Source organism: Lemur catta, chromosome 3, assembly GCF_020740605.2.
Source record: "Lemur catta isolate mLemCat1 chromosome 3, mLemCat1.pri, whole genome shotgun sequence".
Classification (NCBI taxonomy): Eukaryota; Metazoa; Chordata; class Mammalia; order Primates; family Lemuridae; genus Lemur; species Lemur catta.
The window spans coordinates 108264632-108290728 of record NC_059130.1 but is presented as its reverse complement, the minus strand read 5'-3'; the positions used below and the strand labels follow the sequence as shown (position 1 = coordinate 108290728).

The 26097-nt window shown below is 42.9% G+C and overlaps 1 protein-coding gene and 1 long non-coding RNA gene across 7 annotated transcripts in view; one reads left to right on the top strand and one right to left on the bottom strand.

The window, feature by feature from the left end:
• The window catches only part of LOC123634376, a 21295-nt gene extending 6840 nt beyond the window's left edge, over positions 1-14455 (bottom strand). Inside the window, exons 1-8 of one of the 4 annotated variants that reach the window (XR_006733896.1) lie at positions 14294-14455; positions 10260-10316; positions 8788-8886; positions 8612-8677; positions 7855-7977; positions 7481-7648; positions 5993-6308; positions 4128-5758 (exon numbers count right to left, since the gene is read on the bottom strand). This is a non-coding gene — a long non-coding RNA (uncharacterized LOC123634376). Of the gene's footprint in view, positions 1-4127; positions 6309-7243; positions 7649-7854; positions 7978-8611; positions 8678-8787; positions 8887-10259; positions 10317-14293 lie in introns of those variants that run through there. The other 3 variants (XR_006733897.1, XR_006733895.1, XR_006733894.1) reach the window with 3 other exon arrangements.
• Positions 14209-26097, top strand: PDIK1L (PDLIM1 interacting kinase 1 like). Of its 3 annotated transcripts, none has more exons than XM_045545913.1 (3): positions 14209-14224; positions 16908-17209; positions 22416-26097. In XM_045545913.1, exons 2-3 carry the CDS (start codon positions 16925-16927, stop codon positions 23154-23156), a joined length of 1026 nt encoding a protein of 341 aa, XP_045401869.1. In that variant the 5' UTR covers positions 14209-14224; positions 16908-16924; the 3' UTR covers positions 23157-26097. The 3 variants fall into 3 exon arrangements, with proteins under 3 accessions (XP_045401869.1, XP_045401867.1, XP_045401868.1); XM_045545911.1 differs by lacking the exon at positions 14209-14224 and adding an exon at positions 14582-14720; XM_045545912.1 differs by lacking the exon at positions 14209-14224 and having other exon boundaries at positions 16912-16927.

The window sequence follows — 26097 nt, the reverse complement described above, 5'->3', positions numbered from 1 at the left end:
GGAAATGAAACGTGTCGACACTCCCTACCTTGCCAGGTGGGCCGTGAGGCAGGATGGCCTAGTGATTGGGCACACAGTCACTAGGGTTTTGATGCCAGAAAAATGTGGGCTCAAGTCTCAGTTTAGTCCCTTAACTGGGTATGTGACTTTAAGCCAGGTGATTTACTTTTCTGAGCCACAGTTTCCTGAACTATAAAATGGAGACAGTAGTGAAACTTCCTCCACAGGGCTGTCACCAGGAGGAGAGAAGGGATTGTCTGTAAGGCACTTGGTACAGTAGCCAGCAAGTAGTAAACACTCAGTTAATGATCAGTATTACGATTACAAATTATGCTGTCTAAAATACTTTCAAAAAGGGATAGTTGGGGATTTAGACTCCCCCAGAGAGATATTTAAGAAGCCTATGGTTACCCTAGAACTTTAACCATCTCTCTGCTTCCCAAGTATAAAGAGCCAAGCTATGAAGAAAACAAGACAGGACGGACAGGCAAAGGGTCAGGCACTGTCATTTATCAAATACCTGCTCTGTGCCAACTGCTGTCACGTACATTATCTCATTTGACTCCCCCCACCCACAGGTACAACTCCCCGTACAGACTGGTAAACCAAGGCCCAGTGAAATTAGCTGAATGGCAGAGCTGGGATTTGAACCCAGGTCGGAGCACCTCCAAAGTGCTTGTGGTGTGTGATCCTATTGTACCACAGTACCTGGTTTCCTCCCTGGTCCAGGAAGGTGGCCAAGGAAGGGACAGAGTGAGAGAATGAGGAAGGAAGAATCAAAGTGCTCAGCAACTATCAAGGGAGAGTACAGAGACCTAGAAGGAGGATAGGAGGTAGGAGGCTTCTTGGGACTGACACGTGACTTTGAGGAGACTGCTCTATGAGGTCAACCAGCAGCAGATGGAACAGTACGGCTGACCCCAGAAGAAAGATCAGACTGGGATGGGGGGAAGACTCCTTTGCTCAAGACTGTCTGAAATGACTTCTGAACTTACAACCCCTCAAGACCTTCTTCTGCCTGGCTTTGAATGCTTCAGCATCCTACCTCAGGGCCTTTGCACATGCCTAAAATAGTCTTCCCCTTCTCAGCTGTCACCTCTTCAAAGAAGCCACCCTTAACCATTTTGTTTAAATAGGTCCCATTCCATTACTCCTGGACTCAGCACCTGTTTGGTTCTTCCTTAATATTTAACATAATCTGTAATTGTTTTACTCAATTTCTTTGTTTGTCAATTATCTGTCCTCCTCCCCCACCCAAGGAAAATGTCTGTTCCATAAGTATGGGGATTGGGTGGGCTTGTTCACTGCTGTATGCACAGCTCCTGGAATAGTACCCAGCATAGCAAATATTTGTGGAATGAATGAATGGTCCAGTCCCACCTATCTCCAGATATCCCCTTTCTCTGATTGTCTCCTCCACTGAGACTGGTTTCCCACTGTTTCCCCATCACATCCTCCTCATTCTCTCCTCCTGTGTGCCTCCACTCGGAGTGCCCTTTCTCCTCTGCCCCTTCAAACCCTGCCTAAGGCTGAGTTCCTATTGAGCCTCCCCTGGGAAGCCCACTCACCCACGGATCAGTTGCCCTTGTGAAGTGAACAACCTGTTCAACTGTACATGGTGGCCCTGCTCCAAGCACCACTACTTATATGTGACCTTGAGCAAGTCACTTCAACTCTCTGGGTTCCATTTTCCCCAGTTAATTCCATCCTTGGGATTGTATACAAAAGAAATCATTCAAAAACAGAGGAAAGCCATAAATGCCCAAAGATATACTTTGAAGCATCATTTAAAATAGAAGAAGAAATTTATGGCCGGGCACAATAGCTCATGCCTGTAATCCTAACACTCTGGGGGGCTGAGGCAGGAGGATTGCTTGAGCTCAGGAGTTCGAGATCAGCCTGAGCAAGAGGGAGACCCCATCTCTACTAAAAACAGAAAAAATTAGCCGACTTGGTGGCGAGCGCCTGTAGTCCCAGCTACTTGGGAGGCTGAGACAGGAGGATCACTTGAGCCCAGGAGTCGGAGGTTGCAGTGAGCTGTGATGACTCCACTGCACTCTAACCACGGTGACAAAAGGAAACTCTGTCTCCTAAATAAATAAATAAAAATTAAAATAAAATAGAAGAAAAAACATAAAACAAGAATATTAAATGTTAATAATAATAAATACTACTGTTTAATGAGCACTTAGGCCGAGCAGTGAGCAGGGCATTAAAAGCTGTAAGAGCACAGGCTCCAAACCCTCAGCCCCACTGCTTACTCTACGATCTTGAGCCAATGATTTACCTTCTCTGAGCCTCAGTTTCCTCTTCCGTAAAATGGGAATCATAAAGTTTCCTATCTCATAGGGCTTTTGTTGTGGTATTATTGTTGTTGTTGTTGTTAAGTAAGCTTTTAACTGACTATGAATATAGTCCAAATACAAAAAAGTACACAAATAAGTGTGTAGGTCAATAAATTTTTCATAAAATAACATGGTTGTATAACCAGGAAAAAGGGTGATTTTGAGGATTACATGAGCTACCACCTGGAAAATACTTGGCGCAGCAGCGGCTGGCACAGAGAAAGCACTGGTAACGGGTGGCTCACGTGGCTTGCTCCGTGTTTCATGGGCACTGTGCAAAGCACTCTCCGTGCATATTTTTATTTAATTCTCACAATAACCCTATGAGGTAGGCACTAATATTACCCTCATTTTAAATAAGGAAACTGAGATTCAGAGACGTTAAATATAATGCCCAACATCACAAAGTTAGTAAATGACAGAGGTAAGAGAGGAACCCATGTCTTTTGCCAAAACCCTTGTCCCAAACCCCTTGATATACTGACTCCCCAAGATTTCCATTGCAGCATTAGCTAATAAGGCTTTTTTAATGGACATTCAATAACCAACTTGGTATGCTGTGGTCTGCTGAATTCTTGAGTTGGTTAAATAAACATTTATTGAACACTTACTATGTGCCAGGCACTGTTGTAGACACTGGAGATCTAGAGCAAACAAGAGAGAAAAGTTCCCTTTTCTCCTAGGGGAGCTTATATTCTGGTGGGAGAAGACAGACTAAAAAGATAAATAAACTTTTGATGTGATAAAATGCTATCAAGAAAAGAAACCAGGATGATGGGATGGAGAGACTTGCCCTCGGCAGACTGCTTTAGATGTGATGTTCGAGGAAGGTCCCCCGAGGAGGGGACAGTTGATCTGGGACAATGTGGAGGAGTTGGTGGGTGGCACCCTGGGGAGGGCGCGCTGCACAGAGCCACGAGGGGCTGGGTGTGTTTGAGGAACAGACAGAATATTATGCAGCCCTTCTGAAATACTGTTTGGAAAACTAAAACCTGGACAAAGGTAGAATAAAAAAACGTAAGATATACAAAGATGACAACTATTACAATACATGAGCACACCTGGTCCCAACATTTGCCGGATAGAGAAAATTCTCAGAAAAGTGAGTCAATTTATTGAAGTGGTGTAACTGTGGATGTCTTGGTTGTTTTATCCTCTTCAAAAGATATCTGCTATTCTTACATTATTGTTTCTGAACTTTTTGGGTTTTTTTATTTTTATTTTATTTTTTTGGCTAGAATGCCGTCGCATCAGCCTAGCTCACAGCAACTTCAAACTCCTGGGCTCAAGCGATCCTCTTGCCTCAGCTTCCTCAGTTGCTGGGACTGCAGGTGTGCGCCACCACGCCTGGCTAATTTTTCTATTTTTCATAGAGACGGGGTCTTGCTCTTGCTCATGCTGGTCTCAAACTGCTGAGAGCTCAGACTCCCAGGATCTGAGAGCTCAGATCCTCCTGTCTCAGACTCCCAGAGTGCTAGGATTACAGGTGTGGGCCACCACGCCTGGCCCAGCAATCACACTCTTTGGTATTTTTACCCAAAGGAGTTGATGTTTATATTAGCTTTATTCATCATTGTCAAAACTTGGAAGCAACCAAGATGTCCTTTAACAGGTGAATGGATAAATGAACTGTGGTACATCCAGACAATGGAATATTAATCAGCACTAAAAATAAATGAGTTATCAAGCCATAAAAAAAATAGAGGAGACTTAAATGCATACTATTAAGTGAAAAAAGCCAATACTGAAAAGGCTACATACTGTGGGATTCCAATTATATGACATTCTAGAAAAGGCAAAACTATAAAGACAATAAACAATTAGTGGTTGCCAGGGGTCCCAGGGAGGAAGGGATGAACAGGCATAGCACTGAGGATGATTTTTAGGGCAGTGAATGTACTTTGTATGATACTATAATGGTGGATACAAGTCACTATACATTTGTCCAACAAGAATGTACAACACTAAGGGTGAACACTAATGTAAACGACAGGCCTGGGTGATAATGATGTGTCCACATAGCTTCATCCAGTGTAACAAAGGTACCACTCTGGTGGGGGACGTTGGTAACAGAGGAGGCTGTGCATGCGTGGGGGCCAGGGGTATACGGTCTATTTCTGTACCTTCCTCTCAATTTTGCTGCTCTAAAAATTAAAGACTTAATTTTTTAAAAATCAATATAAAAAACCAAAACAGCATTGTTTGGTATAATTGTGAGCTCAGGAGGAGGAAAGGGAAATTCTTGGAAGATCTTTGTTCCTTAAGGTCTGCCACCACCCATTGGGGAAGGAACAAAGTGGAAGTCGTGTGTAAGATGAGAGGCTGGACCACCAACACACACTAATTGCTGGACACTTTCTGCATGCTGGTCCCTGTGCTTCGTATAACAGCCAAATGAAAACGTTGATATTATGTGAAAGGTTCAAACTTATTACTATTATTCCCAGGTAACAGCTGAGGAAGCTGAGGCTGTTGAAGGATATAGATTTTTCTGGCCACTCAGTTCTGAGTCCAGAGGCTGAGTCCAAACCACTAAGCCAGGTTGGGGCTCTCTGAGCCCCTTCTAACATTGAGTCCACGATTCCATGCATGGATTTGGTCCTTCTGGGGGCCCAGGAGGGCCCTGCTCTCTTGGGCACCGGATCCCTGGAAGGACAGTGCTGTGCCCATAGGGGACTGAGGAGATGACAGCCTGGCGTTTGACTTCATGTAGGAATTTCACACCTTCCCAGACCTAGACTGCAGGTGGAGGGTGTCTGGCCAGAGAAGGGGCCAAGTGCCGCCTGCGGAGGCTGGGAAGGATTGCTCCCACTGCGGGGGAGGCCAGCGGCTCCTTCCCCGTCCCTGGCCACCTGTTCCCAGCCCCATTCTCCCCACCTCTCCATCTCATCTTCGGAATGCTAAATCCAAAACTGGAGGGGCTGGTTGGGTATTAATAACTCGACTCTGACGTCTGTGCTGATAAGAAAAGCATTCCCTATAGTAGCAGCCAGGACATCCGCATGCCTGCTCAGAAATCTCTCCAAGCCCTCAGTGCCCCTAAAGAGAATGAGGATGGCAGGATAATAATAGCAGCCACAGCTACCCTGTTTTGAGTGCATTAGGGGGCCAGGACGTGGTTCCAAATGCGTCAGCCACATTGTTGCATTTAATGCTACAGCCAGCCCTTCAGGTACTTTTAGTATCTCCATTTTATAAATGGGGAAACTGAGGCTCATGAGAGGTCAAGTAACTTGCCCCAGGCCACACAGCAAGTGAGCAGCGGAGTGACACTCAAGTCCTATGTGCCAGCAGCACCGAGCCCTTATGTTCTCCTCTCCTGTGGGTGGTGAGAGCCAAAGAAAGGTCTCCTGCTCTGGCTGGCGCGGTCAGCACCGTGGCCCGGTGTCTTTAACTTCCAGGAACACAGTGGCCTAGGATGGGGCGGAGAGGGAGGGGATGAGCTTCCAGGAAGCCGCCTTTCTGGTGGATGGACGGCAGGACTGGGCCTGTGCCAGGCCTCCTGACAGCCCCAGGGGGTAGGGACAGGGCCAGCCTGGAAGAGGGGCCCTCCCCAGGCCTCGGACTCCGGTAACGGGAACATGTGTTCCTGCCCGAGGAAAACACAGCTCTGCAGGGAGCAGGCAGGGCCTCTCCGCCCTGCTCACCTCTTCTCTCTGGGTCCTGGTTCTCCGTCCTTGCTCGGCTCTTCACGCCTTGGAAGAGTTCGGCTGTTTTGGGTCCCCCAGGAAACGGGGTCAGCCGCAGGGAGAGAGCAGAGAGGCCTCTTTGTCCAGGGCCTCAGGTCACAAAGGCCTCAAATTTAGGCTTTTGACATTCACTTCTGAGGGCGGTGTGGCACAGCAGTTAAGCCTGCAGCCCCTGGAGCCACACTGCTGCTGGGCACCGTCCCAGGTCTGCCACTTAATGCTGTGCTTCCTTGGGCAGTTTCCTTAACCTCACTCCGTGCTTCAGTTTCCCCATCTGTAAAATGGAAATAAATACCAACTTCATAGGGTTGCTGTGATTTTGATAAAAGTAAATGTTTTGCATATTTATAAGACAAAGTTCAATGAAAGAAAAAAGCACTGTATAAAAATTAATGGAAGCAAATGAACCATTGTATGTCAGATTGGTGGCATAACCACACGGAAAATCATTTCAAGTGGCTTTCTATGTGTTTTGACTGTATTTCTCTAATGGGGTGTAGACAAAGGACAAGTAAAACTGTGTAGAAATACAATTGTACTAGTCTTATTGTTCATAGTAATATTGCTATTGCTATTTTGAAAGTATGACATTGTAATAAGATTAAAGCAAATAATTATACTAATGGCATTAGGAACCCAGATTTTTCAGTGTCTGAGAAAGTGTTACATGTATAAAAGGATAAATTTAGATCTGAATTAGATGCATGAAGTATATATTTTTCTTTTAAAAAATGTATTTTCTATCTCTGCTGGAAAGGCCTAGAAGTAATGACCAACTCAGTGGTGTAAACATCCCTAGTGCACGGATTTGTTCTCTAAATACCATTTTCCAGCGTTTTTTTTTTTGTTGTTGTTGTTGTTGTTTTTTTGAGACAGAGTCTCACTCTGTTGCCCAAGCTAGAGTGCCGTGGGGTCAGTCTAGCTCACAGCAACCTCAAACTTCTGGGCTCAAAGGATACTCCTGCCTCAGCCTCCTGAGTAACTGGCACTACAGGTATGCACCGCCACCTCGCCTGGCTAATTTCTTTCTATTTTTAGTAGAGACGGAGGTCTCACTCTTGTTCAGGCTGATCTCGAACTCCTGACCTCAAGCTATCCTCCTGCCTCAGGCTTCCAGAGTGCTAGGATTATAGGTGTGAGCCACCGCACCCAGCCTTTCCAGTGTATTTTATTTTATTTTAATTTATTTATTTTGAAACAGGGTCTTACTCTGTTGCCACTCTGTGCAGTGGCATCATCGCAGCTCACTGTAGCTTGGCCAAGGAGGGGCCCACAACCCTGGCCCCCAGCCAGTCAGGTCCAACAAGACTCAGTTCCAGGACTGTTTGAGGAATGGAGAAGCTGACTCTCTCATTCCTGTGGGATGTGAACTTGTGAGGCTGAATCCCCAGGAGCACAAGTGGCCACCTGGGCCCACAAAGGGAGACAGACTTAAAACAAAGTTACCATCGTGAGAGGCAGAACAGAGGAAACTGAGTCTTTGGTGGTATGTGAGTTGCCGAATCAAATCTCTTTCCCGAAGCTAGCCCTCCCATCTCCACGCTTCTCAGGCACGTGTACCAATCATTTCTTTCAGTCAGTTGGAGTTGAGTTTCTGCCCTTGCAATGTGAAGCCTGCAGAAGAGGGCAGAAGGGTCAGAGGAAGCCCAGGCTTTACCATCTCAGAACCTGCTGAGGAGTTGGGTGAATCTTCAGTTTGAGATGCCCTTGGGACCTTTCCTTGCGGCCCTCAACCCCTCACCCAGCACGGTTTTCAGATGGGGATATCCCCGGCAGCTCTCAGACCCAGGGGCAGAGATGTGGGCCTGGGTCTTACTTACCAGCTGCTCCAGCTGTTCTCAGTCCTCACTTAGGAGACAACTGGGACTGATCCAAAGACAAAACAGCTAAAGTTCTACCTGGCACACGACCTTCTGGGGCTCTTACATCACTCGTCTGGGGGGCTGGATCAGAAATAAACATTTCAACCTTCTTGGTACAAGCATAGTAGGATTGAAGAATCACAGTGTCATATTTGGAAGGATCCTTAGAGAGGAGCTGCTCGGATGCCCTCATGGTGCAGATGGGGAGACTGAGGCCCAGAGCAGAGAGGAGACTTGCTCAAGTTCACATAGCATGTTAGTGCCAGAACTGCCACCAGCCTCCCCCTACAGACAGGGGAGAGGTCACTATGGGAATTCTTCTTGCTGTGGCAGTTAGGACCTATGCCCCTAAGCACTCACTGGTAGGCCTAATCGGTTGTCCTTAATGATCTCATTGCAGCATTGTGGTAACACCTTGTGGCTGGCTCTGAGGGTATGAGGTCTCTAACAAAGCATCAATGATGTACCTAGAATTTCTATATAGGAGAAATTTAGGGGTCTGAAATCTGGTGGGAAGAGGGACTAAGAGGCATGCCCTGGGGACAGGGTGTGTACGGGAACTCTGTAATTTCCACTCAGCTTTGCTGTAAACCTAAAACTGCTCTAAAAATAAAGTCTTAAAAAAAACCCCACACATAGGCATTATAGTCTGACTTGGGTTCAAGTGCCAGTTCTGACAGTTTCTAGCTGTGTGACTTTGGACAAGTCCTCTTACCTCTTGGAACCTCTGCTTCCTCCGTTGTAAAAAGGGAGTAATAATAGTATCTGCTTCACAGGGTAACTGTGCAGATTAAATGAGATCATGTATAAATGGCAGTTTGCACGGTGTCTGACACAGAAGGCAATACAAACATTACCTACTATTCATTTGCATTACCCCTTTATACTTACATATCTACAGCTTATAGGTGTAATTGCTCCCTGATCGTCTGCTTCCTGGGAATCCATTCTAATTAGGGGCATCCTCATTTGTCTTTTTCCATGTGACCTCTGTTCAGATAGGAAAAGTAAAGTCCAGAATCACAGTGATTTATGGGGCTTGGGACCTGGAGTCCAAACCCTCCTGGAGTCTTGGCTCCACCAGTGACTTATTAGGAACTTAAGTTACTGAGTCTCTTTGAGTCTCAGTTTCTTCAGCTGTAAAATGGTATGCTGATGTTATATCCACTTCACGGGGTTCTTCTGAGATAAAAGGACGCAACTTTTGATAGGTCTGGGAATTCAGACCCGCTTTAATTAGGCGGGGGCCACAGCCGCACTAATGGAATCTGCCACAAGGGGGCAGACTTGCTATAGCCAAGTTCCCACCTGTTCAAAACATTCGGTTTTTTTTTGGAGCATGATTGTCTAACTTTTTATTGGGGAAAAATTGGAAAATTCACAAAAGTGGGATGGTATAATGAACCTCACGTACCCAGCACTAGGTTTCAACAACCGTTAACATTTTGCCAATCTTCCGCTCTCTTTTTGTTCGTTGTGCTGTTTGTGGAAAATTTTAAAACATATCCCAGACCTCATTTCATTTCATCCATAATACATCAGTGTGCTGTACCAACTGAAAAAGACTTTTATTTTCACAAGCACTATGTCATTGTCACACCCAACAAAAAAGAACAGTAATTCCTTAATTGAATCTATCAGTTCATATTCAAATTTCCCTGATGGTACCAAAGATGTCTTTGAGAGTTGACTCACTTGAATCAGCGTCCCAAGGAAGTTACTGCATTTGGTAAATCTCTCGAGGCTTATGCTTGAACATCCTACCTTCCATTTTTACTTTCATGCCATGAATTTTTTGTAGAAACCAACACTCGTCCTGTAGAATGTCCCACATTCTGAGTTTGGCTGATTGTGGTCATTGTCTATCCCCCATATTTCTAGTAAACAGCTAATTATTAGATCTAGGCTTGATTAGGCTTAGACTCTCTTTCTTCTTTCTTTCTTTTTTTTTTTTTTGGCAAGAATATTTCATGGAGTACTGTATTATCCTTTTAGCAATTTTAAGATTGGTCAGTGGTTTCAGGCAGTGTTAGCCTCGCAGCAGTCCCCAACCTTTTTGGCACCAGGGACCAGTTTCATGGAAGACAATTTTTCCATGGAAGGGTGGTGGAGTGGGGCTCAAGCCTGGTTCCTAACAGGCTGAGGACAGGTATGCAGCCCAGGGGTTGGGGACTGCAGGCCTAAGGTTGCCATTATAAAGTTACCTAACAACTTTCCACTCAATTGTTTTAGCATCATTTCACAATCTCATCATTTCATTAGGGTTTGCAAAATCATGCTTTTCTAATCCCATCATTTCCTCTGCATTTAATAGATGGAATTCTTCTATAAAAATAACTTTTTGGTCATGCAGTGGCTCATACCTTGAGTCCAGGAGTTTGAGGCTGCAGTGAGCTATGAACTTACTACTGCACTCGAACCTGGATGACAGAAAAAAAAAAACAAAAAAAAACTTTTTAAAATCTACTATTTGGTTACCTGGAATACAACACATAAAGGAAAGAGCAGAAAAATACTTGATTATTTGCCTTTATTTATCAATGTTCAAAGTGATTAGCTGACTGTCTATAAAGCACCAATGGTAACAAATATATTGTTTATCTTAAGTAGAATTATGAATTAATAGATTTTTACATATTTTATGTGTTATAATCTACTGAAGTAATTATTTTTCTCTCTCTCAGTGCTCAAATTGTTCTATCTTTGGCCTTCAGGGCCCCTTTGGATTGGTTCCTCGGTCATTTTTACATGATCCTGATAGTCTTTGATAGCTTCCTGGCTCCCAGGCACAAGATGACCGAAACTCACCTTTCCTCCTCCAGATCTGGAATCAGCTGTTTATCGAAGGAGCCTTGATTTTGTTTTATTTTTACTTTTTTTTAAAACTGGAAAATGGGCTGGGTGAGGTGGCTCACACCTGTAATCCTAGCACTTTGGTAGGCGGAGGCAGGAGGATTGCTTGGGGCCAGGAGTTTGAGACCAGCCTGAGCAACGTAATGAGACTCTGACTACAAAAACCAGAAAAATTAGCCATGTGTAGTGGTGCATGCCTATAGTCTCTACTACTCTGGAGGCTGGGGCAGAATTGCTTGAGCCCAGGAATTTGAGGCCACAGTGAACTATGATAATGCCACTGCACTCCAGCTGGGGCAACAGAGTAAGACCCTGTCTCAAAATAAATAAATTGAAATAAAATAAAATACACTGGAAAGGGTGTGGTGGCTCACCCCTGAAATCCTAGCACTCTAGGAAGCCCAGGCGGGAGGATAGCTTGAGGTCAAGAGTTCGGGACCAGCCTCAGCAACAGTGAGACCTGGTCTCTACTAAAAATAGAAAGAAATTATCTGGCCAACTAAAAATATATAGAAAAAATTAGCTGGGCATGGTGGCACATGCCTGTAGTCCCAGCTACTGGGGAGGCTGAGGCAGTAGGATCGCTTAAGCCCAGGAGTTTGAGGTTGCTGTGAGCTAGGCTGACGCCACGGCACTCACTCTAGCCCTGGCAACAGAGCAACACTCTGTCTCAAAAAAAAAAAAAACACTGGAAAATGGTATTTAGAGAACAAATCTGTGCACTAGGGGTGTTCATACCACTGAGTTGGTCATTGCTTCTAGGCGTTTTCAGCAGACATAGAAGATACATTTTTACAAGAAAAATATATACTTCACGCATCTAATTCAGATCTAAATTTATCCTTTTATACATGTAACACTTTCTCAGACACTGAAAAATCTGGGTTCCTAATGCCATTAGTAAAATTACTTATTTGCTTTATCTTATTACAATGTCATATTTTCAAAATAGCAACATCAATATTACTATGAACAATAAGACTAATACAGTTGTATTTCTATGCAGTTTTAGTTGTCCTTAGTCTACACCCCATTAGAGAAATACAGTCAAAACACATAGAAAGCCACTTGAAATGATTTTCCGTGTGGTTATGCCACCAATCTGACATAGATGGTTCATTTGCTTCCCTTAATTTTTACAGAATGCTTTTTTCTTTTTATTGAACTTTGTCTTATAAATACGCAAAACATTTACTTTTATCAAAATAGTAACTATACAACAAGGTGCATTCACAGAAGTCTCGTTTCCACCCCTATCCTCTCCATCCCACAAAAGCAATCATTTTTAGCAGTTTGAGGTTTATTATTCCATTGTTTATCTTGTAAATATAAGTAATAATGTGTATTTATATCTCCCCATTACTCACACAGAAGATAGCATACTATAAACAATAGTATGCACCTTGCTTATTTCACTTAATATATACAGAGATCACTCCATATTAGTATATGTTTATTAGCACATATAAGAAATCTTCCACATATTTTTTATGGCTACATAGTATTTCACCCTGTATTATGATATATAATTTATTCAACCAATTTTTATTATTAGACATGTAAGCAGTTTCCAATCTTTTGTTACTCATTAATGCCATAATGAACAGCCTTGTGCATAGTTTTTTGTATTTTTGCCCACATGTCACTAGGATAGATTCTTAGAAGTCTATGATTTGAGCTAGGGTTACCGGGTCAAAGGGTAAATACATAAGTAATGTGGCTATGTATTGCCAAATTTCTTTGATAACAGTTACATCATTTTGCCTTCCCACCAGCAATGTCTGAGAATGCTACTCTCAGGTTTATTTTGATACCATATCAGACTAGGAGGTTACAGAGATGAATCACAGACAAGGTTCCTGTCCCCAAGAACTCTCAGTCTTGTAGGTCTGTGGGCAAACAAATAATGAACAATGTAATAAGCAGGGCAGATTTACCTTGAAACTAGTTATGCTTAAGCTTGTCCCTCACTTAACAAGAACCCTTTCCAGTGTTCCAGCAATGTGTTCACAGGGCCATTTTGCAGTCTTTTTCCTAAAAAGGACACTTCAAATTGTTTAACTTCAGGCCTCACAAGACCTAAATCCACCTTACAGAATTTAGAGTCAGCCTATCTTGGGGGTCAGGGAGATGGATTTCAAATCTCAGTTCTGCAGCCAGCTCAAGGGGCGGGGGGCTCCTATGATATTTAATGACTGAGACAAACAAAAGGAAAAGGCTAATCTGACCAAAGAGTTATCCCTCCCCTGATTCTGATCCCTAACCCACACAGACAGCTAGCTGTCTACACAGAGCCTTCCATATTTTCCCTCTACTTTTGAAGGCGGGAAATCAGTCTTGGCTGCCGTCAGTATTCCCAGAATACAGCTTAAGTCTGATACATGGGTGGCACTCAGGACAAAAGTCTGAACAGATTACAGAGCAGTTTTGAGGTTTTTGTTTGGGGGGGGGGTGTTACACCAGGGGAGTGGGTATTCAAGGCGGATGCATCCCAAAACAGAAACCTTTCAGTCAAATGAGGTAGAGGTGTTTTTTCACCTGTAAAACTGGAGTGGTAATAAAGCTTTCCCTTGAGGGGTTTGGTTAGGAACAAGAGAGATCATTTATTTACATAAAGACCTAATCTAGTCCCAGACTCTTGGGGGAAGGTTCATAAATAGACGACAGAAAATAAAATGTGTTGATCTTGAGCGCAGTGACAGAGATTCTGTGTACATCATGCCCTATAGAGCGCAGGGAGGAGGAATAACTACCTTACTGACAAATAGTAGGTGCAGAAGAAATGGGGGAAGAAGACATGTACGTTTCTAGAGGATGCCTACTGATCTGTGTAACTAACTGGATGACCGATGGGTTCGGGTCTCTGAGTGATTGTTAGCCTGGGGCTGGCTGGCAGGCCGGCCCACTGCGAGCCGGGATCTGACTGACAGCCCAACGACCCCGGCGGTGGCGGCTGCGGCTGCGACTGACTATCCCGCCCCGAGAAAACTGCTAGATCGCCGTCGATCGCGGCCCCGTCCGGCTCGGACCCGTGGCCTCTTCCCGCGCGCCCGCCGGCGTGGCGTAGCGGCCGCCGCAGCCAGGTGCGGACGTCGCCGCCCCTCCCTCTCCGCGCCGGGCAGGGGGCCCCCGACTCCCCGCGGCTGCAGCGGGGGAACAATGAGGCGCCGGCTTCTTTAAGGGGAGATACCACCGCGCCGGCGGGACAGGGGACGGCATCTTCCCAGATGATCGCACCCAGCCCCGCGCCGCCGCCGCCTCGGCTACTGCACCGCCCGCAAACATGGCTCAGTGACTTGGACAAAAGGTGCAGCCTCCCTCCAGGCGGGGCGGACGCCAGGCCTCCCTGCTCGGGCCGCGCCTCCCCGCGGGCCGACCAACGAGCTCCGCGTCCCACAGGCACCCGAGGCCCGCGCGGAAGAAGATGCACCAAGCGTTCCACCCCAGCGACCCCCGCACACCAGCCCGCTGCTCGGTAGAGTGGAAGGGGGGCGGGACAGGGAGGGAAAGCCGCAGCCGGGCGCGCGCAGCTCCAGGCACGGACCTGCCGCTGCAGACAATTCCCTGGGCCGCAGGCCCTGCGCGCCTCCTGCAGCTGGAGAGCGACCGAGCCCGGACGTAGAATGGCCTCCGAGCTCCCAGGCCCCGCCATCCCTGCGGGGAGCGGCTCCGGTGGTGCGCTCTGGAGCGCGCACACCTCCCGCGACTCCGCGCTCGGCAAAGCCACGTGAGAGTGGAGGAGGCGAGCGGAGTGCCGGGCGCGCGCCCACTGGGCGGCGCTCCACGTCGCGCTCGCGCTACGGAAAGCCGGAGGGGGGCGGGGCCGCCCGGCGTAAGGGGGTGTGTCCGCGCGCACCACGGGGGCGCGCGCCGGCCTCTGACTGGAGGCCGCGGCGGCGGAGGCGCGAGCTGCCCGATAATGGCGGCCTGCAGAGTCCGTGAGAGGGAGAAGAAGCGGCGGCTACCCTGAGGTAAATCTGGCCCTTCGGCGTGGCAGAGAGGCCCTGCTGCAGAGCCAGCGGTCCAGCATGTGCTTCCTTCCCCAGGAGGCCTGTCACAGACCTGTCAGCGGAGTCATCCCGGGGAAGGCCCCGCGCCCCTCAGGCCACCGGCCCCAGCTGCGGCCTCCTCTCACACCAGGGCCACCTCCCCAAGCCTCGGCCCTCAGCCCCCAGGCCCGAGCAGTTGAGGCAGCTGCAGGATTGGCTCCTCGGGGTGAAGGGCCTGGGGATGATCCCCTCAGGGTTTCATCTGATCCTGGCCGAGGAGGGGGAGGGCCTGATACTTGGCCAATGAGCGCGGCCTGAGCCGCCGCGTCGGGCAACACCTCTGGCCGGGACTGGCCCTTCCTGGGCACCAGCAGGTGTGTGGCCGGGGTCGGAGCGCCGGCTTAGCACGGCAGGCATGAGGGCCCGGGAATGCCGTCGTAAGCCCCTTAGGTTCGCACTTGATGCATCATTTAATCCAGGATCCCATAAACACCTTCCCTCCTCCTTATACAGGAAGGTGCTCTTTCCTTTGGGGATAATACCAAACTGGAGAGGATATGGGACTGCTTCAAGGAAACGAGTAACTGGCGATCCACACAGAGCAGAGCAGAAAGAATGCTGTGTAGTTGAGGCAGAGGGTTCTATGACAGACACTGGGAAATACAGTAGGAATTTGAGGGGTAGGTGTTCAATTAGAGGAAGTGGGACTAAAAGCAATCTTTGAAATGGTCATTTTTAAAATTTTCTTTCTTTCTTTCATATTTAGAGGAAGGGTCTCCCTCTGCTGCCCAGGCTAGAGTACCGTGGCGTCAGCCTAGCTCACAGCAACCTCAAACTCCTGGGCTCAAGTGATCCTCCTGCCTCAGCCTCCCGAGTAGCTGGGACTACAGGCCCGCGCCACAACGTCCAGCTAATTTTTATATTTTTTGTAGAGATGGGGTCTACCTCTTGCTCGGGCTAGTCTCGACTTCCTGAGCTCAAGAGGTCTTCCCTTTTCGTCCTCCCACTTAAAGTAGCTGTTCCCAATTTCTCAGACTGTAGGGTTTGAGCATTTTTGGTTTCCCTAGCTGGAAAATATAAATATTATACAATCTCAAGTTACTTTTCTTGCCCATGGTGACAATCTACAAATGAGAATTTGTTCCTGAAGCACGTTAGAATCTTGAAATTCTTTGGGGAGTAAGGAGCTACTCTTTAGACTTTCTCCATTCAACACATAAGCATTTCTTCCTAGGGCCTTTGCTCCTTCAGTGAATTATCAATTTGCTCCTTCAAAGGACTTATCAAGCTGATTTCCAAAGATCTCTGTCAGAGAGCCCCTTGATGTATACGATGGTTTTTTTTTTTTTTTTGGCAAAAATGACCTAGAACTGAATAGCTGTCGTTAAATAACAAGAAAAAGGGAGCTGTATTTTAAGTAGCTTTATTTTTAAAGTAACATTCTTCACAAACTTTGTTTTCATTTATTTTGCAAGCAGTAAGAAACAAAATTAAAATATGAACATATGTAGTATGGCCATTTACTTTTAAATAACAGCTAAACATTTTCAGTTCTATAAGTGGTTTACTTTCAGTCCCTAAGCATAAGCCAGGTGTTGGTATTTCTAACTGTGAGAGGTTTTTTTGTTTTTACTGTTTTATCACCTTTTGTCTGTAAGTCAGCCTTAAGGAGAAGCTGGGGTTTTGCTTCCTTATTTTTTTTTTCATGATCAGTAAGTAAGAATGCTGAATTTTTTTAGCTTATTTTTAACAGTGATGTTTTCAATCAGTTCATCTAAGAAGCAGTATAGTGTAGTGCTTAAAATTGTGGACATCTGAGCCAGATGGCCTGGTTTCAAATCTCAGGTCCACCAATAACTAGCTGTTTGACCTTGGGCATTTTACTCAACCTCTCCATGCTTTAGTTTCTTCATATATAAAATGACCATAGTAGTACCTACCTCATAAGATTTTTGTGAGGATTAAATAAATTTAATATTATAAAGTGCCTAAAACAGTTCTTGATACATGGTAAGTACTACATAAGTGTTAGCTTTATTATTATTAAAATTAGATTTGCAAATATCCTTCACTGCAGATAGTGAGACAGACAACTAAATCATATGTAAGAGGAAATACAAGCAAGTAGATATGCTTAATTTCAACAGAGCACTTTGTTGGTTTTTCCAGAAACCTCGACCTTGAAGATGGTGAGTAGCCAGCCAAAGTACGATCTAATACGGGAGGTAGGCCGAGGTAGTTACGGTGTTGTGTATGAAGCAGTCATCAGAAAGACCTCTGCACGGGTGGCAGTGAAGAAAATTCGATGCCACGCACCTGAAAATGTTGAACTAGCCCTTCGTGAGTTCTGGGCACTAAGCAGTATCAAGAGCCAACATCCAAATGTGATTCACTTGGAGGAATGCATCCTACAAAAAGATGGGATGGTGCAAAAGATGTCCCACGGCTCTAATTCTTCCCTTTATTTACAGGTATGTGTTGTTGAATGGGAAATAAAAATGACTTGAACATAGCATTGGTCAACAAGAAGAGGAATGAAAGCGTCAGACGCTACTCTTCCTTAAATGCAGGTGTTTTGTAGTTAGGAGTAGATAAGGGTCTGCCAAGAATTGAGACGTTTGCTTTAAAACAGGTTTTATTTAAACCTGTGATGCACATACCTAAAAATAATATAAGCCACCTGTTACGCATTGGTATTTGCCAGTCTGCATAGGAATGGGGCAAGATAAGAGCTAGAGAAGTGCTTGAGACTAGAGTCTAAAAAGTTCACTTCTTTGAAATCAATTTTTTTGGAACTGAAGACAGAAGAAAAGAAAAAACTCCACAACGAGTAGCAACACCCATAGGTAATTTGACATCTCTTTTATAAATCACTGGTTTATTAGAGGGGTATGTGGTTTCTTCACCATGCAACGCCAGTTAATTTTCATGAAGTATGTGGTTTAGCACCTGTATGTTATTAACAGTGTTAATAGCTAACATCTGAGTTCCTACCTGGTTCCATACTCTGTGCTGAGTGCCTTAGAGGCAGCTGTTCAAAACAATACTATGAGGAAAGTGCTATTATTATCTTCATTATGGATGAAGAAACTGAGGCTTAGACTAGATAGTGAATTTATCCAAAGTCACGGAGCTAGTAAGTGGTAGACTTGGGACCTGAACCTAAAACTATCTGGCGGCTAAAGCTTATGTTCTCTTAACTCCCAGGTTACTCTTTTCTAGACTTAGGGAAAGCATTAATATAGGAAAATGGAAATGTTTTGGGTTTCTTTTTTTTTTTTTTAGCTTGGCTTCTGCCATAAATTGAAATCTCTAGTAGCTCTATATTTACTGAATAGAAAAGATACTTAAGACATAGCTTGTTAGAAGCCAGGGCAAAATTTCTTCAGGCTAGTCATTCTTGGAAAAGGAAACAACTTTCCTTGAGTGTGTCTAAGTTAAGAATTTACCATCAGACTTTTACCATTTAAAAGTCTCTTTTAGGCCGGGCACGGTGGCTCATGCCTGTAATCCTAGCACTTTGGGAGGCCGAGGCCGGTGGATCGTTTGAACTCAGGAGTTCAAGAGCAGCCTGAGCAAGAGCGAGACCCTGTCTCTACTAAAAATAGAAAGAAATTATATGGACAACTAAAAATATATATAGAAAAAATTAGCCAGGCATGGTGGCACATGCCTGTAGTCCCAGCTACTTGGGAGGCTGAGGCAGGAGGATTGCTTGAGCCCAGGAGTTTGAGGTTGCTGTGAGCTAGGCTGACGCCACGGCACTCTAGCCCGGGCAACAGAGTAAGACTCTGTCTCAAAAAAAAAAAAAAAAAGTCTCTTTTTAAAACAACAAAGGTTTTGGACTAGGAATAACCAAGAAAACAAACACATTAATTTGTGTAATCAGAAACTTGCAAGTTTCATTGTATGATGAACAAATATCAATCTTGAGAACTTAATTTATATTGCAGCTTAGCACTCTGCCCTGAAGTTTTCTGTCTTTGGACAGTGAAAAATAGAACACAACTATTTAACCTCTATTGATTTTTGTTGACTTTTCTAACAGTGCTCATTATGTAACTTGCACTGATAGAAAATATTGGGGCCAGGTGCAGTGGTTCACACCTGGAATCCTAGCACTTTGGGAGGCAGGTGGATCATTTGAGACCAGGAGTTTAAGACCATCCTGGGTGGCTGGGCGCAGTGGCTCACACCTGTAATCCTAGCACTCTGGGAGGCCGAGGCGGGTGGATCATTTGATCGCAGGAGTTCCAGACCAGCCTGAGCAAGAGTGAGACCCTGTCTCTACTAAAAATAGAAAGAAATTAGCTGAACAACTAAAAATATATAGAAAAAATTAGCTGGGCTTGGTGGCACATGCCTGTAGTCCCAGCTACTCGGGAGGCTGAGGCAGAAGGATTGCTTGAGCCCAGGAGTTTGAGGTTGCTGTGAGCTAGGCTGATGCCACGGCACTCTAGCCCAGGCAACAAAGTGAGACTCTGTCTCAAAAGAAAAAAAAAAAAAAAAGACCAGCCTGGGCAAAATAGCAAGACCCCCATCTATACACGACAAAAAGAACATAAGCCGGGCATGGTGGCACCTGCCTATAGTACCAGCTACTTGGGAGGCTGAGGCAGGAGGATCACTTGAGCCCAGGAGTTCAAGGTTATAATGAGCTGTGGTCATTCCACTGCACTCCAACTTAGGTGACAGAGTGAGACCTTGTCTTAAAAAAAAAAAAATGGAAACATTCTTACCATATTTTTTCTCCCCCTCCCCCATTTCTGGAGTAGCTGAAGACACATTCTCTCTTAAAAGTGGATAGAATTTTGCTGAACTTTGCATTGAGTTTTAGAGACTAAGATTCATAATCTCATTTGGACTAAAAAAGCAAAGACATTTAAACATATGACTTAGTGCTGAGTCTAGATCCAGCAACTAGGCATTAGCTAGTCTTTTAAAGTTTTAAGATGTAAAGTAGTACCAGACTTGATTGAATAATTTTTATAGCTAAAGCATCTTTTTGTTTAGTAAATCGCTTTCATCTTCTAAAGCTGAAAGCCCGTGTCTGACTTGTGGCACTTTTTGCTAGCTCAGTGACCTTGGATAAATAACTTTTCCCAACATCTGTTTCTTCATTTGTAAAATAAGAGTAATAGTTTCTACCTTCCACAGGAGTTGTTAAAATTAGAGACGATACAGAAATAATACTTGGCACATAGGAAGTACTCAGTAATAGGTATCTATTAAAATTGTCTTTTCTGTGGATTTATTTAGTTGACCAGGAATTCATCAATACATTGAGCAAGTGCCTTCTCTAAATTTACATCTAGTAAAGACAATCAATATTTACATCTAGTAAGACAAATCTGTAGTATGACCAGAGTCCCTATGCATGGTCTTCTCCATTCTCTATACAAATTTTAATTTTTCTGTTATTCCAGATATCTTCTTCCTTGTTCTCAGTTGGCATCATTAAATCAGTTCCCGGTAGCTATAAACTTCACTTACAAGAAAATGTAAAACAAACACTTAACAGGTTACAGTCTCATACATAGGATCCTAGTGGCCAGTCTGTATACTTGTGATAAGTGTCATGAATGAGAAGCACATGATGGCATAGGAGCATATAATAGGGAACCTGACATAATCCTCGGGTTCAAGAATTATGAATTGTTTAAAACTTGTACGGTAACGAGGAGTTAGCTAGACAAGTGTGTGGGAAAAACTTCCCAGGCAGAAAGACCTATACATACAAAGGTCGTGAAGCAAAAAAAGCATGAAGTGTTTTAAGAATTGAAGGAATAGGTAATAAGATTATAGTATACAGGGAGAATTGTTTTAGATGAGGCTAGAAGGGTCAGCAGGAGTCAGGACAGAGCACACAAGGTCCCATCGCCCGTGTTAAAGAGCGTGGACTATATCCTAAGAGAACAGGGAGGCTGTTGAAGGACTTTTAGGCAAGAGAACCAATGGTAACATCCTCCACATGTGAAAATAAGCAGATTGGGCACTGCACTACTGTAGCTCTCAACCAGAGGCCCATGGCCTGGATGCTAAAAATAATTTTTATATTTTTTACAAATTGTAAAATAAAGGAAGAAGAATATGGGACAGAGAACTTATGTGGCTTGTCAAGCTTAAATATTTACTATCTGGCCTTACTCTAAACCATTCTTTGAATGCTGGGACTCTGTATTGCTCAAAGCTATTTAGAAAGTTTGCTTTTGAGAGTAAAGACTGAAGAAAAGCATGTTTAGTAACTGTGCACTCAGTAAATAATTATGTGATCTGTACCTTTCTATTCTTCCGTTTTCTCTGTTTCACTGCATATCCACATTCAACAAAAAATAGGCAAAAGAGACATCTGCAGACCATTGCAATTACTATTCTCTGTCATGTAGGGAGATGGCATGGAGGGATGTTCTTTGCTTCTGCCCACCAATGTGACAAGAGGAAGTACCAGTAGATTTAAATGTAAAATTAGCATTTCACTGACTCTTCAACAACTCTTAAGCTTTTTTCTATTCAACAATAGGTCTGAAAAGGACATCATACAACAAATGCTTTTACAGCACTATATACCTATATTTTAGAGCAGTAGTTTGTGTCAAATAATATTATTGAATTTCAGGTAATAGAGTTATAATTAGATAATAATAACAAAACAGTGATTTATTGTAGGTTTTAAGCTTGTATCAAAGAAACATACAAATTCAGACTTTAATTTTTACATAAAATGCAAATTTGATTTTTATAAATTGGTTTTAAAAAGCCATCCAGTGATATATAGCCAACATATTTGCATTCTGCCTGTAGATGTTTATGAAGTAATGATGTTAGTCTTTATTTTAACAATGACTATGAGAATACTTTATTTCTGCAACAACTAGTTGTTCCTTGATCATTTTTCTCTCGATTTCACAGGTTATTTAGATAGTGTATGTGCAATGAACAAGAAGTGTATTTCAGGCACTTTCATTGAGTAGAATTTCCTAATTGAAGTTTATACCTTCGCTGGCAATCTCCTAGGTCTGTCTGCTGAAACTTTGGTCTTTTCATGAAGCTATGAGCTAGGTTGGTAGAGTTCAGCTCCATTGACACATGCAGAAAATCTATGGCCAGTTAGATACTTCAAAATCATGCTTTTAAAATATTTACCTCTTGGCTTGGAGGTTTGGTGTATATTCATTAGGGACAAAGAGACAGTTTGATTTTTTTTTTTTTTTGGAGACATAGTCTGACTCTGTTGCCCAGGCTAGAGTGCCATCAGCCTGGTTCACAGCAACCTCAAACTCCTGGGCTCAAGCGATCCTCCTGCCTCAGCCTCCTGAGTAGCTGGGACTACAGGCACATACCACCACGCCCGGCTAATTTTCTCTATTTGTAGTAGAGATGGGGTCTCACTCTTGCTCAGGCTAGTCTTGAACTCCTGAGCTCAAGCTATCTTCCTGCCTCAGCCTCCCAGAGTGCTAGGATTATAGGTGTGAGCCATCGCACCTGGCCCAGTTTGAAATATTTTAAACTGAAGTTTAAAATAAAATGCACATAGGAAAGCACTTACCAAATAAAATATGCAAGGAGTTTCTACTTAAAACTGGAGACTGATTTAACCTTTGAATCAGTTATTCTTTTTCTATAACTGAATTGTATAACCTGTCAGATGATTGTAATCTGTTTTTTTCTTTCTTGTAGCTTGTAGAGACTTCATTAAAAGGAGAAATTGCCTTTGATCCCAGAAGCGCCTATTATTTGTGGTTTGTGATGGATTTTTGTGACGGAGGAGATATGAATGAGTATCTGTTGTCCAGAAAACCCAATCGTAAAACTAACACCAGCTTTATGCTTCAGCTGAGTAGTGCCCTGGCCTTCTTGCATAAAAACCAGATCATCCACCGAGATCTTAAGCCTGATAACATCCTGATTTCTCAAAGCAGGTTGGATACCAGTGACTTGGAACCCACACTGAAAGTGGCTGATTTTGGTCTAAGTAAAGTCTGTTCAGCCTCTGGACAGAACCCAGAAGAACCTGTCAGTGTAAACAAGTGTTTTCTTTCCACGGCATGTGGAACAGATTTCTACATGGCTCCTGAAGTGTGGGAAGGACATTACACAGCAAAAGCTGATATCTTTGCTCTTGGGATTATCATCTGGGCAATGCTGGAAAGAATCACATTCATAGACACAGAAACAAAGAAGGAACTACTGGGGAGTTATGTAAAACAAGGAACTGAGATTGTGCCTGTTGGGGAAGCACTTCTGGAAAATCCCAAAATGGAACTTCTCATTCCCGTGAAGAAAAAGTCTATGAATGGGCGAATGAAACAACTGATTAAGGAAATGCTGGCTGCAAACCCTCAGGATCGACCAGATGCTTTTGAACTAGAACTCAGATTAGTACAAATTGCATTTAAAGATAGCAGCTGGGAAACGTGACACATATTATTTGCAAATATCTTGGATGATATGCTGCTTCTGTTTTCACAGTGATGCAACATTATGTGGCTGAAAAAGAATATAAAAAGCTAAACTCCACCTTCTAAGGGTTTAGATTTTGTGGGGTGTTTGTTTTTTTTTTTTTTTTCATTTTTCTTAAATCCAAGCTGGCCATTTTATTAGTATGTTTTAAATGTATATTACCAATGTGGGTGTAAATTTTCTTTAAATGATTATTGGTAGAAGTTTGGCAGGAAAATTCTCTAAGAGCCAAGAAAAGAAGAGAGTCCAGTTTTCTGGAAATATGTCTCTAAGTATTTTAGACATTCCTCATCAGTATTAGGAATTTCCACGGAAGAAGAGGTTTGCATGCTGGTAATGCAACCTTTGAAACTTTGTAAAGGAAACATATATGTATATATTTATGTATATGTAAGTATGTGAATGTGTGCATTTTGCATTCCATATGAAGAAAATGCCACTTCTGTTTAAATTATTTGATGTAGGTTTGGGTTTTTGAGATTTGCTGGTGAAAGCAGTGATGAAAAATAAAGGAACCTTCCCTCATCTTCCTACCCTGTCCCTCCCGCTAATGAAATCATATTAAGTTTTTTTCTATTTTTGTAATATTATACAGCTTTTTTAAAAGGCATCATTTTGGAGGGTCTAAAATTATCTGATTAAACATAAATGAAATTAAGTGATCCAAAGCTGCTTAAGTATGTTTGCGCTCTCCAGTGCCCTCCCTGTAGCTGCAAGAGTTGAATTAGTCACACAATCATATGGTAGCAGGTTGACAAGGACATTGGTGATTCAGTCAGACCTTGTTTAGGTAACCGAGCATTTATTTAACCAATTAAACCACTGCATTGGGACATGTCTGCACTCGAACTTTATAATTTGATATAAATCTGAACACAGGATTCTTCTGTTTCTGAAAACGTTGCTATATATGAACTATAATACTTGATATATTAATTTTTGGTTTCAAGACTTTGTCTAAGCCTCAGCATAAAGTTGAAACCAAGTGAGCTCTACCCTCGCATTGCCTGCCCTGATGTGGTCTCTTGTTGAATCACTGGAGTTCCTTTCATTTTGGCACTGATGCTGTTTTCTCTTGTCTAATTTGAGAAAGTAATGGTAGTGATATGGTTGTCTTAAATGCTGACACCTTTTTCTAAAGTGGGACGTGATACCTACACAGTGTGGCAAATGGGCAAAATACTGTGGCAACAACTACTTTTCAAGTTAGAAGAGTTATTGATTTTATACAATCACTTTGTTTGGTCTCTGTCAAAAACCAATAGACCATTATTGCTCTGGAAGTTAGTTTAAGTTTATATGGTTGTCTCCAATTTGTTTTCCTGTAAAAGCAGATAGTTTAAGGAAAGAATGCTTTCCTAAAACAAAACATTAGCCTTTAAGGTTAAATAGACTTTATGGTGTATCTAGGTTAATCTTTATAAAGCACTAGAATCTTTGGTCAAAAGTCAAACAAAATAGTATTAACATATGGAAATTATTGATAGTTTGCATAATCTCAGCTTTTTTGAACTTCCACAACTTTTGGAATATTGCTATCATAATTTTTCCCCATTTAAAATGTGTTCAGAGGACAATAGAAAAAATTATAGTATGTAAAATTTCTGGACTATATGATCTGGAAGTTTAGAATTTGGACTGAAAGGTTTTATTGAAATAAAGCCTCTTAAAATGAAAAATCTTATACCTTTACTATCACTTTAAAACTAATATAAGAATTCTTTTAGAAATGAGAGGTGGAAATACACTTGAACCTCATAATAATTGACCCTCTGGATCACCAAATTAGTTTAACACAGATCTGTCTAAAGGAATTGTGTTACTGTGGGAAAGAAAAAGCGTCATTATAATGTCAATAATGGGGCACTTCAGCAGATATTCATAGGTAACAGTATGCCCGCTCTTCAAATATCTATGTGCTTGGAGCCATGGTTTCCTAAGTACATGGTTTTTAGTCCTGCATCATTTAACATAGTTTATTTATTTTGAAAAATTTTATAATACCTGTGAAGTAAAATTCTTTCTTTCATTGGGGGTAAGGGTATGAGGTGATCAGGAAATTTCCTGAATTTTCTCAAGTCCTTGTAGTCTAAAATAGCCTATGATATCAAGCAAAATGATAGTAAATTCTTCATTTTTCTTTCAGTCAGAGGTATTTATTAAGTACCTACTGTGTGCTCAGCACTACAGGTCATTTGATAAAATGACAATTAAAAAATGGCATTTAGCCGCAGGCCTTTTCCAGCCAGGAGTAAGAAATAAAAGATGATTAGCAAAATTTGGAAATTCCTGGGTATTTGGTAGAGGAGGAATGGAAGCAAGACTGTGCACAGTGCCTTGCTCATAATAGGTACTCAATAAACAATTATTCCTCATAGTCTCTTGCTATGGTTTATAGTGTTTTATGAAATTTGTCTTAATTGAAGAAAAAGACCAAATATTTCAAATAAGCTTATAGGCAGCTGTGGCCAGTTAATATATGGGTTGTACAGTTAGTTCCTAGAAAGTTATTTTGCACTAGTTGTCACTTAGAATGACGGGGTTCCTGTAGATTTTTGGTGCTAAGGGATACTTTGTCAAGATGATGAAGTAAGTGTTAAGTGTCCGATAAATAGCACACAGAATAGTTCTTTCTGCTGGTCTGTTTTTTCTCTTTGTTGTTGTTGTTTTAAATTGTAAATCGTTATCAATCAAACTATTGTAGCAGCTACAAAATAACTCACCAGCATGACAAAATGGTCAAAAAATAAGTCATCAGCACTTCAAAAATGAAAGCAACTTTTGAAATTTTCTTTTAAAATTGTCAAATATATTTTATGAAGAATTTATAAAAGGGGAAAATGATTGTAATTTATTGTTCATGACAGTTTTTTTTTTAATAAAGTGAGTTTCAACAAAA

What these genes read in the sequence shown, in the direction of transcription:
- PDIK1L (XM_045545913.1), top strand. Translation starts at nt 16,925, where the DNA reads ATGGTGAGTAGCCAGCCAAAGTACGATCTAATACGGGAGGTAGGCCGA. An exon ending in ATTCTTCCCTTTATTTACAG is followed by an intron (nt 17,210 to 22,415) that starts GTATGTGTTGTT and finishes TCTTTCTTGTAG; the next exon opens with CTTGTAGAGACTTCATTAAA.